The 11,335-nt window shown below is 38.9% G+C and overlaps 1 protein-coding gene across 2 annotated transcripts; it reads right to left on the reverse strand.

Moving 5' to 3' along the window:
• On the reverse strand, window positions 1–11,098 carry skor1b (SKI family transcriptional corepressor 1b). Of its 2 annotated transcripts, none has more exons than XM_064313316.1 (9): window positions 10,555–11,098; window positions 7,262–9,026; window positions 6,312–6,411; window positions 5,969–6,070; window positions 5,558–5,629; window positions 2,881–2,955; window positions 2,385–2,459; window positions 1,602–1,667; window positions 1–811 (listed from the first exon to the last, which is right to left on the reverse strand). In XM_064313316.1, the coding sequence occupies exons 2-9, from the start codon at window positions 9,014–9,016 to the stop codon at window positions 717–719; spliced, it is 2,340 nt and encodes a 779-aa protein (XP_064169386.1). In that variant the 5' UTR covers window positions 9,017–9,026; window positions 10,555–11,098; the 3' UTR covers window positions 1–716. The 2 variants fall into 2 exon arrangements, with proteins under 2 accessions (XP_064169386.1, XP_064169385.1); XM_064313315.1 differs by having other exon boundaries at window positions 1–814.
• Window positions 11,099–11,335: the final 237 nt, after the last annotated feature.

The following is an 11,335-nucleotide window of genomic DNA, read 5'->3' on the forward strand; positions in this document are numbered from 1 at the left end:
TTTCTTAAAGAGAGTTTTAATAAATGTAATTGCCAAACAAGATTTTTATTACACATATAGGTCAATAGGGATGCCTGTTTAAAGTGCTTTACATCAATATTTTACAAAGTTAACTGTTTCAGATAAGAGCAAACAACAAAGTTTAACAACAACGAAAAATAAAATAAAAAATGTAAAAATACATACATAAATTAAGTAATAAAACTACTAAATAAATCGAGATAAGATACAATTTCACTAACAAAAGTATCACAGTATACATGTATATCCATTGCACATAGCCACATAATATATATCGATGATATCTAAAGAGTTGATGGTCATGTCTTCAGTGGAACATATAAAATCGCTTCCGAGAGGTCTTTAGAACTTTATATTAACAATCTACAATATATACACAAGCCTGTCAATGCATTGTACCGGATTTATTCCTATTGATCGACTGGAAATTTCAGTTGAGCAGTAATGAAGTTGTTCTAAAATGTATGTTTTTCATCAACCAATCAGTCAACTTTAGAGTGATATTAGTAGCATCTGCAAGTTCACAGGGCGGCTTGTTCGGCATCAGTTCTTAGCGGGACAAACTGTACAAGAGAATTTTCCCATGCCAATGCAAATAGTTCCACAGGACGGTACTGCCGAAAGTTCCAAGGAGGCAGGTTCCGCACTTATGGGTGGAGTATGATGTCACGGGTTCAGGATTTGAAGCGGAAGAATTACGGTGGCAGTAGAGGAGGTTTAAAAGAGCAAGTTCCGGTGCAGTGGCGCGGGGTTAGCATCTTGCACGAGAAATGGTGTAGTGCGTCGTGAGCTTCTAGGGAGAAAGTGGATGGATCACTTAAAAAACAGCGACACACGTGCGTTACGCATGTCCGCAAACGCGCGCGCGCGCACACACACACCCACACCCACACACACACACACACTGTTTTATTTCCATTACTGGCTCAACCAGTTTCTATAAAAAAATTATATATAAACTGCGTAAACTGCGGATAGCAGCAACATTTGTGTCACGGCATATCTTATAGTTTTAAATGCAGTTTTCGATGATCCAGATGTTTGCCAAATAGGACTTGGTGAATAAAGGTCCCAACCTCAGTGCAGTACATTATCTAATTGGCTAATGGCATCAGGCTACATGCAGACGTATAGACCTACTCGTTTTACTATAATAGCATTACTATTACTTACATTGTTCTGTACGCAAGTACAATTTAATGTAACATGTCGCAAGTTTTTTGTATTGCGTCAGCTTTTCATTCAATCACTGCCTCGCATTGAACCACTAACGTATGATATGTGCGTACTCTGGATAATTGCATAATGTCACGCTAGGCCCAAGCCAATTCCATTTTTTTAAATGCAATCACGATAATACTCCTTTCCCTAGATTAGGCATTTGAATGGCCACGTGTGCCAACATAAAAGCATCCATCAGCATCTACTTTTAAACAATAAATTAACAGCAGGTCTCCTCCCCGAATGAATGACACTTTTCAAGGGCCGGAGTTGCGTTATTGGGCAGACATAGTCACATCTCAATCCAGTAGAATGAACATCAAATGGACCGCATTTTCTTCTTTGAAAAGATCAATTACCTTTTAGCTTTTGCTGAATAGCATAACGGGCCTTTCTCTCCTGGTCCAATTCGCTGCACAAAGTGTCTGTGCAAGAACGAAAAAAATGAAAACTAGGTAATGAAGAGAAATAATACAAGTCCTACAGTTTATGTATGCATATATATATATATAGGTTCATTAACTTGTTCTTGTTGCCATGCATCCTGCATTAAATACACTCTGTCCTATCATTTTGGCTTCAGTTCAATTTGTGATGTGGTATGGTTCTTCTAATACTACCACCGATAAAGTTAAAATATCAACAACAGCTTCATATGCGATATATGTACAATTGTTAACGACATTTGAAGGGTATATTTTCGCTGTGGACCTTTGCAGACACATTAATTTTATTTTACTATAAAGTTGCAATTTCCTACCAGAATTTTGACGGTGCTAAACATGAATTATTCTGGCTGTTCTTTTTTTTCTTCTTCTGAAAATAAGTCTATTTAATTGATAAATTAAGCTACAACTTTCCTGTACTTTTCACAAAATTAAAATGTATGAATAGCAAAAATCCTAGATAGTAGCCTGCAGGACACCATATTTTAGGCCCTATTTGAATTCGTTGCTTTGCCTAAAATATGCATAGAAACGCTGTCCAAAGTGATTAATAACCCATAACACAACACTTAGCTTTATTATATTACGTTAGATGTACTTATTGAAACTGGTCAGAACGGACATTTGAAAGTTTACACAGAGCGATATATAATACCGGCTAATGGATTGCGGACAAGAGGAGTGCGCTTGGCTCACCTCGGACAATCTGAAGCTGCTGGACCATTTCTTCTCTGCACGAGAGCTCTCTTTTCATTTGATCCTGAAAATTATCTGTGGGGCAATTAGAACACCAAACATTGAGGTGTTCAAGTGTTATTTTATACGCTCCACGTAAGAACGGGCAAAGACAAGTAATTTGTAAGTGCCTGGTAGCCTAGTGTAGGTTAAAAGCTTGGCAACTGAACTAATGTTTTGGGAGAAAGCATCTATACGCAGTGCAAATTACATAGGCTCTCTTAGTTAGAACTGAAATATTAGGCTATTATATATTACTATTATTTAAAATGTATGAATAACATATTCATTACATTATAGCAGCATACATTATTTTATTTTATTTTTTATTTTTTGCTAAAAAACGATATTTAATGATAGGTCATAAATGTTAATTTATGTACTTATAAAACCATACATGCAAACATACGAAGTCTTTCGCATATTTTATTAATCATTCCGAAGTATCTATATATACCTTTCAAACTTTGGAATTCACGTTCCAACTTTTTCCTGAGTTCCACCTGTTCCACGAGCTGTTTCTGCAATTCATCTGCAAAAAATCAGACACAGCTTAAGAGAGCGATTCAAATGATCGCAAAGCTTTAGGTTGTAGCGATAGCTAAAAGATCACTAGCCTACTATTTCTATAAAATAATAGGCTCATTTTCCCGCTGAAAAAAATATTTCGTAAAAAAAAAAAAATGTTAGCCCCCATTATTAATGTAAGACCTCAACAAATTTGCCTTACCCTAACAATAAGCGATAAAGTAATTAGGCTACCAAATACGTATCGACGCTGTAGCCTTTGTAATTAGGCTATTTTATGTTTTGCTGAAAATTGTTTATGTAGGCTGCAAACACTTTTAATCGTTTCTTCAAGTATGGGATGGCGCTGTACTAATTGCCCCAGGGAGTGTTCTATGCAGGATTATTGTTGAATATCAATGAAATGTTGTTATTCTTCAAAGTTTACGTTTAAAACATTTGGCTTTTCACTTAAGCGATGCACTGGACAATTTGCGTCACAGACACTTTGCCAGAAAAGGTAACTAATAACTAATAATTTGGCGCTGGAAGAATTTCTCAAATAACACAGTAGGGTGTAATAATGTGATGACTGAAATAATCGCGTTCATTGGGTATTTTAAATGTGTCCTGGTGGCATGATTCAATTTACGCATACCATTGCTTAAGTTAAATATTCGGTCTAAAATATTGACTACAATTGCCAAAATACTGGGCCAATGAAAGATGTCCATTACCAGGTTTCAATAATTTGACCTACTATTTTTCTGAATGGCTACTCTGTTGTTTTTATATGATATAGCAGTGGCAGACAAGGTTCCATTTGTCGTCAAACTATAAACGTTTTAAGTGCATTGTAATAGGCTGACGCATGTTTATTTTAGTTGAATCATGCTAACTTTAAAGTCAAGTAGCCTAGTGTTTCAGAGTTACGGCCAGGATGGTTAAATATGACATCTAAAGATCAATTCCTTGGATTATGGTAATTCATTACATTACATTTGTTTGTCAGACGCTTTTATCAAAGCGACGTACAATAAGTGCATACCGAAGGTCATTAGAACAACTACAAAACACAGGTCCGATAGGGTACAATACTCATTATTAAACTGTTATTCATAGCCATGAACACAGTTCGCGCAGTAACCATAGGCTAGGTCAGAGAGTAATGTTAAGTCAAACTAGGAGGCAAGACAACAAGCTACGACATCAGGATAACGATACCAAGTGCAATATAAGTTTTGGATGTACAATAAAGGTACAATAAATGTTGATACCCTGCATGCGTATGTTGCCCTGTCTCCGAGTAAAATCTGATACTGAGCTGTTGTCACAGTTTATCTATCAACTTGTATATGATTATCTCCATTGTGGTTTGTAACTGAGCGCATTCGAGCACGGATTGCCCAACATTTAACTATGGCAACAAGGGCACCCATGGAAGGAGTGACCTACAAGGTGACGTCACTCTCACGCCTGTCCCGTCTCTTGAATGACCTTACTTCATCCTTGCATCGGAGAGCTAATATAAAGTAATTTCAGCTGGCCAGACGCATTTCAAATAGGGCACTTGCACAGTTTGGTATCTAAAGTTGACAGCTGAAGACATATGCACATGTACATATGCACATAAATATCCGGTTTAAAATCTCGGTATGTCTTTCACATTAAGCACTCATTTAGACACAGGCTACATGTATGTAAGTGGCCCATTTTGTTGTCTCATTGCAATTTTAATTCTAATGGGATTTCTTCTACCGAGTAACTAATATTTAGGCCTAATATTTAGAACGAAAAGGTGATGCCTGCATGAATTCTTTGCTCCTAAAAATGCCATTGCATTTGCATCAGGAGGCAGAATTGACGCATCATATGTGGGGAAAACTACATTTAAGTAGGCTACTATTTGTCAAAATTGACTCTAAGAATTGGTTTGTGGGGTGAAGGGTAGCATTGGGTTACATTTAGTTGTTATACTCCCTCGTATTACAACAGACGGGTTTAAAAAAAAAAATTAGACTATCGACATAACTGGTAGGCCTAAGCCACAGGCTACTGTTGTGCACGTCAGAATTTAGCCAATTAAATAAAGTAATAATTTCAATCAGGCAACAAAATGTTGTCCCATTTCTATGAATGTTCATGTAAGATGAGAATGCCTCTTTATCACTTCGCAAAAAGCTAATCTGTATTGTTTGTATAGAAGTTGCGCGTGCTATTGATATCGGCTTTAAGCACAATTAAGTTTTATGTTGGTGAATCACCTTTATTTTCTTAATTGAATATGCGACGTTTACTTTCCAGTAGTCTTAATATTATTTATTTATTTATTTATTTAGCGATTAATAACATTTTGTCCCAAAACATATGGGTATAGAAAAGTATATATATTTCTTGGAATTCTCTTGCATTATTAGATAATTCTCGTAATTGTTCGTGAATAATAGCTCTTCTTATGGGAACTCTATGCCAAAGTCAACATACGTCTTGGCTACTATATTAATAATGGGCCTAGTATATAATTAGGAAAGCGCCTAATTGTAAAACATAAACCTAAATGAGCATGTCAAATGTTTTTTCAGTTAAGATAATTTCGGCCGCTAATTATTGATAGGTGGTATTCTTACCTTTTGCCATTTTCTCTATGTCTTTCTCAATAAGAGGGACTCTGCGGACATCGCTGCGCACCCCCTCCTCTCCTGCACACACACATACACATACACACACAGCACCTTCAAGCAAAACTCAACGCCTCACATCCGCGTCATATTAACGGAGTAAAATAATTCGAAATTACTCCAATGCATAGATAGACTAAATTGAAAGGTTCAATCGCAATATAAACAATATGTGATCTGAGAATGAGAAGAATGGGCGAAATAACACGCAAAAATGAGTGCAAGTGAATGTAGCCTAACTATGCGCGCACACAAATAGGCGCGCGCACACGCACACGCACACATGCGCGCGCGCAAACACTCGGGCACACACACACACACTCACACACAGACTAAAAGCCAAGTAAAATCATGACCAACCTCCTTCCAGCGAGCCTTCCTTATTGCTATCACCCTGATAAGATTTCTTAGGCTCCCTCTCCTCGGCTGTGGACGGTGTATCTTCCTTGCTTCGATCAATTACTGTTAATTTGAAGATATACATATTTACAGGACTATATTCGGCTTGCATCTGATAAAAACATGCTTTGTGTCTTATAAGCACGGAAATTGTATTTTTACAAGTGTTGTTATATTGTAAACAATGCCCTAACACGCACGCGCAAACATCATTATTGAAAATATGCTATATATGTCTACAGATTGTGAGGCCTATTGAATATATAATTTGTACTATAAAGAAATTGAACATTGATTTTTTTACCGTTGGATTCCAGTGGGCCGCACTGATAATTGGTTGTTGATCCGAAGGTAGATGGGGCGTTCAATGGCTGCATGAGATCATCCCTTTCATGTGTGTACACCTGTAAAATTAACCAGGCAATTAAATGTAATTATCCGCAGTTCTCTAATTCCGCACATCTCCTGAGCGCATAATACGGATGTAATAATGGCAGTTGTCCTAAATTGCTGCTCTTTTTGAACGCTGAATACTTTCAAAGAATGCGGAAAACGTCTCAAGGCCAAATTAAAATTGTATTTTGGGCCCAGTTTTTATAATAAACATAATTATGAGCTCTCCAAATAAAATGAATGGAATTCATTAGCAGATAATGGCAGCTTTTCAAATCGCATGGTTCAATTTCATCCTGCCCTCATCTAAAGAAGATTAGAAGTGCATTATTTTCCTGCTAAATTTTAATAAAACTAATAGGCCTACAAATGCAACTCAGAGTAAATATGTGTCGCCTTTTATATCTCATATCTTTTATATTTTAATTTTGTAGGCTATATAAATTACGAATATGAACGTCACCACTCCTCACACAAACAATAAAAGTAAACTATGTATTTTAGTCAATGTTACAACAACACCACGAACAACGAGAACAACAAGAACAACACAAGTAAATAATAATAATAATAATAATAATAATAATAATAATAATAATAATAATATAGCCATCATCACCATCGCTATCATTTAATAAATTATTGGAAAGTAAAACTTGATGTTGTTTCATATTATTAGGTACGTACTTATCTGATTTATGTTTAATTTCCCATTTAATACGTGCTAAACTACATGTTCACTGTGTTACTAATAAGAAACTATTTGTTGTATTTTATTGTATTTCACAGCATTGATCGTTCTTAGTCCAAAATTAATATGTTTTGCTAATAGTGAAAGATGAGGAAAAACATCATGCTTACTTCGTACACAGGTGGATTGTTATTGCTCTCTGCCACCTGCTCGCTCTGCCTCTCTTCATCCGGGGATCCCGTCTCGCTGAAACTCACTCTTTGTGGGTCCTGGGGTGCAGGAACGGGCTCGGCCTCCGATTCCTGCCTCTTTTCTGGACTTGCTTGGGACAGGGCCAGGGCTGGGGGGCTCTGGCGGTCCTCCACGGAAAGCTGCAGAGATTCTTCATCTTCTTGTACCCGATTGGATTCCACATCTACATCGGGCTCTTCCGCACTGTCCACGTCTGGGGACACGGACCTATAACTTGAACTCTCGCTCATGAAATCTGGGGACAGGTAGCCGGACCGAACCCCGTTGTATGTATCTCTGTTCCCATAGAGCTTGGCTATGCTCTCAGCGTCTTTAACAACTGGTCTGAAAGCAGAGATGTAACTTATCTTCCTTGGGGTAGAGACCCCTTCCATAGACCTGGTCTCATCCCCAGATTTGTCCTCGTCGTTCCTAGTGGACTGGGTGCTGGAACATCGTTCGCTGTCCATCAGACTGTCCTTTGGTGTGTTAGTACTTCGGTCGCTCTGCTCGGACATGTCTAGCTCGTTCTGCCGTGTGGCCAAAAGCTCTGTGGGTGGTTTCGGCTGTGGTTGCGGGTACGGTGGCATGGGCAGGCTGCCTGCTGTAGGCCAGAACATAGGAAACGAAGGGTATACATTGTCTTTAGGCCCTGGCCAAAACACACCTGACAAATTGGGCTTGTTTTGTTCTCCCATTCCTACGTTGTCGTCTTTCTTTTGACACAATCCAAAAGCTGGAAATCCATACGGATGTGGAAACAGCGGCGGTGGAATTTTCTGCAGCATCCCAAAACTCTTGCTGGGCACAGGGATGACAGGATAGCTGCGGACGCCGTTTGCTAGACTCAGGCTACCTCGGTCCTCTTCGCAGCGCAAGGCTTTATGTGGGACCTCCGGCGAAGCCCTAGGCGGAATGTTACTAGGGCCCTGTGTCTTCAGGGGGGATGATCGCTCAGCCTCACTCATTGGCAGCGTCCTCTTCCGGCTCCCCCCGTTGAACATTGCTTTTACGTCTTCCCATGCGTGGGCCACGTCTTCCGACGAGCTTTTGTCGGTTAGCTTGAGATGGCGCCTCCAAGAGTTAAAGTTAGCTGCGTCTGGCTGCGTGTATTTAGACTCAGGTGTACGATGAGAGTGAAAAATGAACTTATTTGGAGAAAAATACATATTGCAATAGGTGCATTTAATGCATTTAGCTCTAGAGCTATTGTATCTGGCCGGTATGAAGCTGCCGCGGCTTCCCCAGGCGCATTCGTGGGATACATCAAATGCAAAATTTTCAGGTAGTTTGGGAGGGCTGTGAGCACCAAGGAAGGATTTACAGAGCCTCTCGGCCTCGCGCTTGGTGATCATTCCGCAGCGCCTTGAAGAGATGGGCATCGCCCCCGCACGCCTCAGAATCTCGAGCTGGACTGGGGTGCACTGCACGCAAGTGATTCCGAGAGCAACGCGTCGATTGTGGATCTCGTTGTAACTGTAGTGTTTTAACAGGGTGTTGGAAATTTGCGCCAGACAAAGTCTCTCTTGACCGTCTATTACCAAAGAAACAATGGGTACTCCGTATAACGCGGTCTCACTGACTTGGTTTGGCTTAAGGGAGCTGGTGCCAGAATAGGGCTGAAGTTCTTGTTTGGAGCTGGGGGAGGAGGTGGAATCTCGTCCCGCCGGAAGCTGACAGGGAATCGACTCCATTCCTGGAAGTCTGTGAATTGTGACGAAAATATTCAAGTTAATGTTTGAGATGTATTTTCAAGCAGACAGACTCTTATCTTTTGTGTGTGTGTGTGTGTGTGTGTGTGTGTGCAGTGTTTCGGTTAACCGAAAGTAATATATTCGCTTAAAATTGTATTGGTGATGGATCTTACCTTTGTTAATGTTATAGGTTGTTGATCATTACTAATTACTAAATGAATTATAAACATTATGCCTAATTACAATGAAATGCAAAATTAAATTTTTTTCAGACTGACACAATTACTACATCAAGACACTAGCTATTAAAGTAGCAACCACTGTATTGTACAACTACTACTACCAATAATAATAATAATAATAATAATAATAATAACAATAATACTAATAATAGGCTAATAATAATAACAATAATAATAATAATAATCCTCACAAGACAGGATTGGGAGCTGTATAAATAACGTGTTGACGGGAATTGTACGCACTTTAGGCTAGCAACGGCTGATCGTCGACGTTTTAAATACATTCGGGGATTTAAGATTACCTCCAATCCCTCTCTGGATTTTGTGGCAGGCTCCCTTAATCCAAATAAAAACGAAGAGATTTATTTAAAGCCTTCATAAATACGATGGAAAGATCTCCCTAATTGATTTAAAACAAAAAAAAAATTATCCCCGGTGGTGTTGAAAACATGATTTCACTGCGAAAAGTGAAATCAAAAGATTTCACTGTTATCTGTCCTGGTATCCTTCACTGTTTACTTTCTCGGTGTCGTGGCTCGAATATCGAACCGAGAAAAAACTATCCGGCTGTAAATCCGATTCATTATCTGTACTGAACTGGACCTCTTCCTAATGTCTTTAGGTCGGCTCAGAATCAGAGGAGATTACTTAACCGTGCCATTTAAGATGCTAACACGTAAAAGACCAGAAGGGAAATATACGCTTAGCCTCGCCAATGCACTTAAGAAAGGGAAGAACAACAAATAAGCTGCTTTCAATGTAATTACGTAGCCTATATTCATTTATGCCTCTTGGAACTGTTAATAAACTCCAGACTTGTATAATTAAAGCATTGTTTGAGGAGCCATTAAATGCAACATTCGGGGGTTTTTTTTAAAGAAAAAAAAAATCTTACAAACGCAGAAAAGTGATAACACAACGCATAGGTTTTATATCCAAATTCAACTCACAATGCTGTACATTCGAGATTAAATGATCACTAGGCCTTTTAATTGTATTTGCATGTAACTCTTTAAGTTGTAAATCCCTCGGCTGAATAGAACATTAGGCTGTCTCCCTAAATAGGTTGTTTCTGTTCTGTAACGAAATACGTTCAATAAAACGACACATTATGATGGAAAAACACAGGACAAACGTTTGACAAAAAATAACAATAATCTTAAAGCGTTCCATTAGTGAACTATGAAAATTCATATATCAGTACAGCTGTCACCCGCAGATACGTGGCGACAGCATCACTTCTGGAAGAAGGAATGGCATGATGATATAGTTGACTCAGCGTATAAAGAATCTTACCTTTATTCGAGGAAATTGAGCACTAGGCTATTTGGAATAATCCAACGTCTAACGTAAAGGTGGTATTTGAATCCCGTGCGTGGATTTGGCGCACTGTCCGATTGTGTCTTTCTTCTGATTCCTCGCTCTCAGTGCAACGAGTGGACTTCCATCCTGCTCGACTCTCGCACCGTGTGTGGAGAGCGGAAGGAGAGTGACCACATGGCAGTCCTGGCCTCTTCGTCAGTCCTCACTGAAGACGCTCCGCACTGAGCAAGTGACAGCTAAAATAATGGCAAGGCACACCCACTTAGCACCAGCATATTTACATTAACTGTTTGCCTTCGGGACCGGAGGAAACGACAGTCACTGCTGTCATCCAGACAATTAAAATTCAGCTTGTGATCTTTTTTTTTATAGGAATCAAGAAATAGAACATACAAAACACATATGAAGACTATGTATAGTCCAGATAACGTATTTTGACAATAGAACAATTATTTGAGGGTCTATTTTGATGTCAGAGTGACGTGCTTTTTGTTTTGTTGCTTTTAGTAAATGCGATAAACTGCATCTCCCCAGCCGAGCGGCACAGGTAAGGTGGGTAATGATACTCTTATTGAATAAAATAATACAAACTATAGAAAATACTAAATCTAAATAGCATTTTCTAAAAAGTGGTGGGTGTTTTCGAAGAGTAGCCAAGCCTGAATAGACTGTATTATATTACATAAAAATGATTTGCGCTTTAGGTCGTAGTCCTTTTAAAACTAGTTCCTCGTGCAGCGGGAGATGCGAAGTG

The sequence above is a fragment of the Anguilla rostrata genome, chromosome 16 (assembly GCF_018555375.3).
Source record: "Anguilla rostrata isolate EN2019 chromosome 16, ASM1855537v3, whole genome shotgun sequence".
NCBI lineage: Eukaryota > Metazoa > Chordata > Actinopteri > Anguilliformes > Anguillidae > Anguilla > Anguilla rostrata.

What these genes read in the sequence shown, in the direction of transcription:
- skor1b (XM_064313315.1), bottom strand. Translation starts at nt 9,016, where the DNA reads ATGGAGTCGATTCCCTGTCAGCTTCCGGCGGGACGAGATTCCACCTCC. An exon ending in ACAATCCACCTGTGTACGAA is followed by an intron (nt 6,412 to 7,261) that starts GTAAGCATGATG and finishes TTAATTTTACAG; the next exon opens with GTGTACACACATGAAAGGGA. An exon ending in GCAGCTTCAGATTGTCCGAG is followed by an intron (nt 1,668 to 2,384) that starts GTGAGCCAAGCG and finishes GTTCTTGCACAG; the next exon opens with ACACTTTGTGCAGCGAATTG.